General features: G+C 30.1%; 1 protein-coding gene across 8 annotated transcripts in view; it reads left to right on the top strand.

Moving 5' to 3' along the window:
• Positions 1–745: 745 nt before the first annotated feature.
• The window catches only part of LOC126880582 (zinc finger protein 91-like), an 88,526-nt gene continuing 79,467 nt past the window's right edge, over positions 746–9,804 (top strand). For all 8 annotated transcript variants that reach the window (XM_050644536.1, XM_050644538.1, XM_050644535.1 and 5 more), the window contains exon 1: positions 746–1,100. In XM_050644536.1, the coding sequence (XP_050500493.1) occupies positions 872–1,100 (229 nt within the window). In that variant the 5' untranslated portion in view covers positions 746–871. The remainder of the gene's footprint in view (positions 1,101–9,804) is intronic.

Below are 9,804 nucleotides of genomic sequence, written 5' to 3'. Positions count from 1 at the left end.
TCAGTCACAATTGTTGCGGCCTGTCATTGGCTTCATAAATTGCTATGGCTTCAGTCGTAAAAATTGAAAAATTATGATCCAGTGTAAACATGTTTTCTATACTTTTTGAGGGGGTATAAAAAGCGCATCCAGTGCCAAAAGAAGACTTTGATGCATATATGTGTAAATAACTGTTGATTCTGGCCAGTTTTCTAATAAATTTCTTAAGATTATATTTATATTCTCCATATTTGTAGGTATATTAGGGTGTATAAATGTGATAAGCTGGGTATGTGCAAGTCTACAATATTTTATATTTAACCGTTCCATAGTCATTACATTGTTCTTATATTTTTGATTCAATTCCCCCTTTTTAAGTTTTATTTTATAGTTTATATATGGTTTATATTAAATAAATATTTGTAGCTATGGGTTGTTTTAATGCTCAGAAATAACCGGATCACCTTCTACTAACCCCTAATAAACCCCTGAGATGAGATAAAGAGAGAATAACTGAATTTTCTATTTTATATTATAATATAAATGCATATATTCATAATTAAATTTTAATAGATAAAATAGTTTTAACTTTATTTATTCATTATCACTTCTCGATCTTTATTTGGCTGTAACAACACGTTAACACCTTGTTGCACAGAAGGGCTCATACCTTGCCTGGTCTACCTTTTATTATGTCTATGATTCGTTGTCAGTTTTGTTGTCAGTGTCAGTTTTCATTTAAATAGCATTTGACATTAATGTCACTATCTATGGTGTAGTTTTTAAACGAGAGTTTAGTTTGGTTTCTTATAAAATTGTTGTATAAATTTAGTTATTTCACTTTTTAGTTCTAAAATTGTTATAGGAATACATAAAAATCAAGTTTATTGAAATGGAAGTGAAACAAGAAATTATCGAGGAAACGTGTAAAATAGAAACAGAGGATAATGACTTGGATGATGCTCCTCTGGCAGACTTTGTGAAGAGTGAAATAAAGGAGGAATCCATTGGGCAAAGTGACACAAATAATTATTTGGATTTAAAGAAATGTTCCTTGAATACTGAAATAGAACAACATGATAAACTGAACACATATGAAAAAACCCAAAAAACTGAAAAAGGTTAGTAGATCATGATAATAAAGTTCTCCCATGCACTGAGTCCACAAGTCTTTACCCATGTTGTTCGTTACAAATTGTTGCTTTTGTGTAAAGTAGTCATTTACATTATTCGTTACTTTGATTACTATGATTACTTTTGTATTTGAGTACTGGTAATCATATCAAGAATCGTATTTCTCAGTAGGTAGGCATTTTGTATAGGTATTTTGATATAACAACGACCTTCACTGATCTGTTTTTACTCGCTGGGATACGATTGGTAGAAAGTAATCAAGTGTACTGGTTGTAGATACAATAGTCGTTACTCACTCTGATACGATTGGTACAAAGTAACGAGGTAATCAAAGTAGATACAATAGTCGTTACTCCCTCTGATACGATTGGTACGAGGTAATGAAGTAATCAAAGTAACGATTTGCCTCTCTGTATAGTAATCGTTACTTTCGCTATTCGTAAGTAACTAGTTTATTTTTTAACCAGGAGGAGTAAACTAAAAAGACAGATTCACACCCAAGAAAGTCACTAGAAAAATAACCAAATACATTTTTTTTTGGTTGATCATGTCGGCCCTCAACGGTAATCCATAATTATATTATATTAATACGTCACTGAACAGTTCTAAAAACAACTGCTTTTTATATCAAATCAGACTAAAAAACTAAAAATTAAAGAAATAACACAGAAAACACAAAAAATCGCCAATATAACTGAATTAACCTATGAAATGCCAAAGTGTCAAAACTGGATAAATGTCATTAGTATCAAAATTTTATAACAGTGGAGTAAACTTGCCTGCAGTTGGACCAATTACAAACAAACATTACAGCACAGTAAATTTGAATCACTCCTCTTGGTTTAAAAACAAACTATAGTACTTTGTAACAAATAGATACTTTTTCAACATCTCCGCATGAAACTAATGACAAACCAGCTACTGCCTGTTGCCTGTTATTAAGTAAAAACACATGTTATTTTTATGAACAATCTAGACTTACTACATTGAAAAGAGATAGGTATGGTCGAAGTGAAGTTCGGACATTCCAGAAGCCGCTACAGATAAAATGTTTTAACAACCCATTAATCATTCAGAATTAGTCGACAGATATTAGTACAGTTAAAATAATTAAGACGATAACTGGCGATAATGATTTAATGAGTGAAATTTAAAGTTTTTTCTACTTTAATGACAAAAAAGCAAGATCATTAGCAGAAGCCAATTAAAAATTATTTTGCATATCAAATCATATTTGAAACATTATTTGGTTGAAAAATCTCATTTTTGTTGGCAAAAAATATATTAATTTGTCTGGATTAAATTACAGTTCTGTTTATCTTAAAAGGGATATGTTACTATCAACATTCACACAGTGTTGCCAAACTGAATTTTGTTATTTTGAGTGTAAATTTTTCTAGCGATCTTCGAGGGTACACTACAAAAAAAGACTACATATTTTAAGTACAATTTCTGATGTTTTGGTTTGTTTACCTTTGTGGCTGTCAGTTTGTTAAATTTTTTGTTGTTATTTTGTCGAATTTTTGCATTTTGAAGTTTGTTATAGTATACAAACAGTTGTTTTCACAACTAATTGAAGCATTTATCTGAAAAACAACAGATGTCCATTTTTCGCAAATTCGACTTTATGTATTTTTCTCATAGAATAGTAGTTTCTTTATCCATCTGACACATACAGTTGTGGAAAACTCTCAGATGTCTGGAGTAAACTACATGGAATGTTTGAATAGTTGTATAAAAACAACAGATGGCTGGGAAGTGTTTCTTGATTTGCCAAAATTTTATTTTTTGGTCAAGTGTTGGTTTTAAATAAACGCTTTAATTTTATATTGGAGTTTAAAATTTTATGGTAAGTTTATGTTATTTTATAATTAATTTTGACAACGTACAAAGCTAACCTCATTGACACAGTTAAGGAATGCTTGTGCTTAATGTTCCGCCAATGTGAATAAAATAACAAAAAGAAAATATGTTATTGAAAAATAAATCGTTTATTTATTTATTAATCAATGATAATAAAATAATATTTTAATAACAACTTCTGAAGTGAAGTCGAAACGTCAACAAATTCCATACATATTTAACTTTTTGTGGCTTATTTCCCAATAAAATAGTAAATTTTATTTTTTGTTTATTATTTATTGACGGACCGAAGTCCATTAGTACATGATACAATTAAAATGTCACACAAATTAGAAAAACAATTCAAAATAAGATCTAGTAGGTACAAAATTGGTAAATACATAACAAACAATAATAAAAAAATAAAATTACTTGCTCTCATTTAACAATTGAGAGCTAATCCTATAATATAAAGTAATAAAATCTAAATATGTAAAACATTTTGCAATTGACAAATAATACAACTTATCTTAGAACAAAGACAATAACTGTAATTGACAAATCAGTCTTGAAATTAGAACATTAAGTTAAATATAAATGTAATTGTGTGGAAAACGCAGTAAAGTCATTCATAAAGAAATCAATATGCGGAGATAATGTGTATGCCAATTTAATAGTTTTACAAAGATAGGAACTTGAACCATAGTTTGTACGGTTAATGACTTCGTGGAAGGTGGTCACCGAACGGGTGGTTCTTGAATGTACACGTAGACCAATTTTATTTAAGAGTGAGATACAGAATTTATGACCATGAATTAAGTTATATAAGAAGCAAAGATCTTTATGTTGACGACGACTCTGTAATGAGTCAAGTCGAATAATTTGCAGTAAAGACTCATAACTTTGACCACTGAGATGCATCTTATAAGCATAATAACGTAAGAATTTACGCTGAACTTGTTCGATTTTATTAATGTGACAATAGGGAACTTGCAAAAATTTTTAATTATTACAATGATATTAAAAAACATTAGGTAACATGATCGTAAAACGCTTGCATGCGAAAAAAACAAATATTGTTAACCCGTACGCTAATTACGGCGCTTTGAAAATGCTATAAAATTCAAATATCTTAGGAGGCTCTTGAACGTCCTTCTATTGGTTCGACGTCACCGGCCACGGTCAACCGGCGGAAACAACGCGATTAGGGTAGGTATCACGGGTATATTACATTTTAATCGTCTTTAATGAAAAATTCCTAGGTATTATTTATGTTTATCTTATATATTGTAATAAGTAGTTCCCCAATCAGCTTAGTTATAAACTGAAATTGATAAAGTTGAGTGCTACTTTGTAAAGAGTTTAAAACGCATAATATGACGGACGAGGGTTTTCAAAAGGTCAATCTGACTAACTTACCTACCGTTGATGTCTTCATCGTGGCAACTTTTATAAAAAGTAGTAAAAGCTATTCTATTGGATATAATATGCGAGGTGTCAAGGCAAATAAGTAAGAGTTATTAATAAGCATGTTTAAACCGTTTATAACAATAGTTTGGTACCATTATATTATAGTATACGGTTTACCCCGTGAATTTGATCTACCTACCTCTAATCGAAGGATTTCGTATATCCTGGAAAAGATTACGGTGTAATTTGCATTATAATAAAGATTATATTTTATTGTAATGTTTATTAGTACCTACTGGAGCCTTTCATTATTGTGTTCAAAGCCTTCTGAGAAAAGATTATGGTGATTAGCAGACGTACCGATAGAACATGTACATAGCCAACAAAATCCTTCTTTACAAAGTTAATAATACGCATAAATAAGAAGAATCATTATTGTAATTTTACAAGTTAATATCTTTATCATGTCAGCTTATATGTACTTACACCACATCGCTCGGTAGACCGCAAGCTATAGTAGAAACCCGACTGTAGACCGCATACTATAGTAGCACCAATACTTTTTAGTTACTCTTACTTTTATTACTAAAAATTTTGTTTATTTTTAAGTTACTTGTTTCTTCTTTGTTCTTCAACACAAGAAATGAACAAAGTAATTTCATAAAAAAGAACTTTTTGATACATGTCAACAGAGATAAAATGTTAATATTTTGCCTGTCACAGAAAAAATCATTTTTGCCACAGAGTAAAACAAGATATTTCAACTATATTATTTATCTATGGGCAAACTGCATTAAATTCAATAGCCCACCCCGAACGGACAAACGATACGAGTGGCCTGTGACGTCAGACCCCAGGTCTCGCTTTTGAAGTTGTTTAAAACGGAAATTTTAGGCGCGAAACTTTGATTAGATGTTGTACGTACACTATTCATTGTTAAGGGGTAATATTTTGAATATAACATTTTAAAACATAAATTAACAATTTTATGCAAAAAAATTTTTTAGTGCAAGTTCCCTATTATATTGAGGTGACCAAACACATGATGCATAATCTAAATGTGGTCTAACCAAAGAACAATAAAGAAGTTTTAAAGAATGAGCAGTCCTAAAGTCATAGCTACATCTTTTAACAAAGCCAAGCATCTTTAATGACTTACAAATCATGCTATTAATGTGTAGGTTGAAATTCAAGTTAGTATCAAGAATAACACCCAGATCTATAACTGAGTCAACTAATTGTAACCTAGTGTCCCGTATATAGTAAGAATTATTCTCAAAGTTTCTTAGTCGACTAAAAGTTATAGCATGGCATTTGTTTGCATTTAAGTCCATACCATTAAGTGGGCACCATTCCACAAGACCATTAAGATCTGATTGCAAATTGTAATGATCCAAATCAGAGGTAATTATGTGAAATAATTTAAGGTCATCAGCAAATAGAAGAAATTGAGCAAAATTGAAACTTTTATTTATGTCATTTATAAATAATTAAAAAGGATAGGTCCTAAGTGGGAGCCTTGAGGTACCCCCGATTTAACTATAATTTCATTAGAGAAATAATTCTTAATACGAACTATCTGCCTTCTATTTAATAGATAATTTCGAATCCAACTAAGCAGAGGATCAGAGAAACCTAACTGTTCGATCTTATGTAACAATAACGTATGGTTGACCCTGTCGAATGCCTTGGAAAAATCTGTATAAATCTCATCTACCTGTTGTTTGCTTTCCAATGCTTCATTTAAGAAGGAGGTATAATTTAACAAGTTCATTTCAGTTGATCTCCCCATAACAAAACCATACTGTTCAATGATTACATTTTGTATAGTAGGCTTGATTTTGTCACATATTAAATTCTCGAACAGTTTAGGTATAGTATTAAGGATACTAATAGGTCTGTAGCTCTGAACCCCGCTTCTATCGCCATTCTTGAATATCGGTGATATAAAACTAACTTTCCAAATGGGAGGGAATTCACTCGTTTGTAATGATTTTTGAAAAATAAAGAATAAGGGACGAGCAAGATTAAAACTACAGTATTTTAGTAACTTGGGTGGGATTCCATCAGGCCCTGGACCCTTATGTATGTTTAGCTGGGATAATTTGGTATATACCTCTGAATTTTTATTTTAAGGTACTAGTACACTTTACAGGACCAAAAATAATCATTTTTTTCAAGAATTTTTTTCTCAGAAACTTAATTACACATGAACATAAAACTTTTTACATATTAATCTCTAACTCTTAGAGAGTACAAAAAATATATATTTTTTTATTTATGCACGTACACTAATATTGTAGAGGGCGCAAAAGTCGAGGCCTCGAAAAATGATGGCGGACAGTTAATCTCAGGATTGGGATAACCGAAACAAAAAAATCGTACGGCATTTGAAAAAGGAAGGTTTCTTACGTGACAATTTACCACAATTTAACCAAAAAATAAAAGATAAATATTTTTTATCCGTGAAAAATTTAACAAAAACGGGCGACTTTTTCACAAAAATTTTTCAAATTTCCGTAAAATCTTTCTTTTGAGGAATTCTTCACTAACGGTGGTAAATTGTCATGTAAGAATCCTTCCTTTTTCAAATGCAGTACGATTTTTTTCTTTCAGAGATCCCAATCCTGAGATTAACTGTCCGCCATCGGAGCTACTTATTTCGAGGCTTCGACTTTGGCGCCCTCTACAATATTAGTGTAAGTACACAAATAAAAAAGATATATTTTTTTATGCTTTACAAAATAGATATTAATATGTAAAAAGTTTTATGTTCATTTTTAATAAAGGTTCTGAAAAAAAAATCTTGAAAAAATGCTTATTTTTTGTATTCTAAAGTGTACTAGTACCTTAAATACAATTTAAGGGAATATAAGATATTTTGTTAATAAAAGAAATACATAGGTATAACAAATGTAGGCAACTTCAATAATTAAAGTATTGTCTGACCAACGAGATATTTTCTATAACAAAAGAAATATAACAAATGTAGGCGACTTCAATTGAATCGCTGATTGTATAAAGGGAATAAGTCCGTATCAGTACGAATTCAACATAAGATATACTACATTTTGTTAAATTAAAGTCGGCAGATCAATGAGTCTATAAAGAAATGTGTATCTCTCGCCATACTCGAAATATCTCAGGATAAAATTTTTATTGAGCGTATAATACGTTATTCCTTATTTATTACTCAATGCGCATAACAAGTATAACGTTTTACATTTAACATACGTCAAAAAGTAGAGGGCCGAAAATCTCTTTAATGTTCTTAGATAACTGTTACTTGTATAATTAATTGCCTTAATTATTAATTCAGTTAATTAATATGATATTTTTTTCACTAACTATGTACTCAGTGTTTGTAATAATTTATCTACCGTACAACAAAAACTAATAATCAATCGAGAAAAGGGGAAAGGTGATAAAGTGATTTTTTAATAATATATTGTTACTATGAAACGCTTACAATTTTGAACATATAACAACAAAATACTTGGATCACTGAATATATCCTGGTGTATTCTCTGCTTCGGATCTTCCATAAATAATAAACAATAAATAACTTTTTATTAAGTTCGCATCTTAAATCAATTATTTATCAAATACACTATCAATATTATTTAATCAACAACTCAAAATATTCCTGATGCCATGTCAAATATTTAAAATTGTCACGACTGACAATATGCTGACAATATTCTATTCGACTGAGTGCGTTGTATGACAAAGATAAATTTGGAAAATATTACCACGGACATTGTGTTCATTTTTTTTCAAGTCCTGAAAAAATTAATAAACATTTTTGAAAAATTTAATGCAGAATGAAAGACTAAATTATTACCGAGGGTCGAAAGTCTCTTGAATAAATAAAAAGTTTATTTTGAATGAGGTATTTAAAATTAAAAATCACACTAAATTTTCTCTTAGTTTTTCACCCCTGTAACTTATTAAAATAAACATTATAGAAGTTCTCAGGGACTTTCGGCCCTTGCTAATAACGTAATCTTTCATTCTGCGTTTAAATTTTTCAAAAATACTTATTAGCCTTCTCAGGATTTAAAAAAAAATGAATCCCATTTGAATAGCATTGGAGCAGAAACTATGTACCCATCCCCTTAAAGAATATTCATTAGCATCATGTCTGATATCTCTGATACAAGTACATAGTGAGATTATTAAATTGAGAAGAAAAGGGAAACAGAAAAGGGGAGAGTGAAACCCTGAAAAATATAAGAATAATATATTCTTATGTATTAAGGAAACAAGTCCCAGTCCTTAAAACTGTCCTTTTGGTCTTAATAGTTTTAAAGCCAAATTTGCTGTATCACGTGTCACTCTTCTAGTTTCTTTCTACATTTCATTATGTAGAACAAAATTTGATAGGTCTTCAAGTATTTAAACTATATAATTACTTCTTTTGAGTTTTTTAAAACGAAGTATTGCAGTCTTATATCCTTTATACAATAAGCGCTTCAGTTAAAGTATTGTTTGACCAATGAATATAGACCTGCATCTATATTCGTTGGTCTGACTTTCAACATTTTTTCCTGAAATTCAATTTACATATTTTATATAGTGGTTCCATTTTTTTTTGGAAGCCAATTAAACCATTAAGTAAAAGATATGTAAACAAATATGTAATATCATTGATATGTACTTGTTGGGGACTTTGTTCCGCTATTGATTACACAAACCAATATACTTTTCAATTTTTATTGTTGTAATAAAACTAACTACAGTGGAACCTCGATAACTCGGATTAATCGGGACTGCGGCCAATCCGGGTTAGCCGGAGAGTATGGTAAAAATTAATAAAATACGGTATACTTATAAAATAAGTCCGTTATTGAAAAACAGATATATATGCACAGTACACATCTAACTTACCTATTGGGACCGTGCAAGTTCTGCAAAGCGACACCTATTTCTATGCTCTGCAACTTTATTCGCACTTTTAATTATATTGGCCAATTATATTAGTCCTGGTTACTGGATAATTGTCAAGGCCATAATCCAAAAAAATTATAAGATAAAATAAGATTCAGGTTATGTTATTAAAACGTAAACAATTGTATGTAGTAAATAAAATTAGGTATTAAAATGCAGTACTGCAAGCAAAATACAATTAATTAAATTTACCTTTATATAATAATTGCATATCATATTAATATTGTGGAGCAACATATAATTTTTCTTCTTCAATGGCAGTAGATATGAAATGTACATCAATTTGACAATTTCCGTAACATCTGGTGTTCCACAAGGAAGCCAGTTAGGGCCTTTCCTTTTTAATACATTTGTTAATGACATTAAATCTCAAATTAACTTTAAATCTCTGCTATTTGCTGATGATTTAAAAATCTATAGAATTATCGACAAAATTATGGCATGGTGCAATTGGAACCAAATGAGCATTAATGTTGGAAAATGTCACTT

Source organism: Diabrotica virgifera, chromosome 2 (assembly GCF_917563875.1).
Source record: "Diabrotica virgifera virgifera chromosome 2, PGI_DIABVI_V3a".
Classification (NCBI taxonomy): domain Eukaryota; kingdom Metazoa; phylum Arthropoda; class Insecta; order Coleoptera; family Chrysomelidae; genus Diabrotica; species Diabrotica virgifera.
This window is presented reverse-complemented; position numbering and strand designations above follow the sequence as displayed.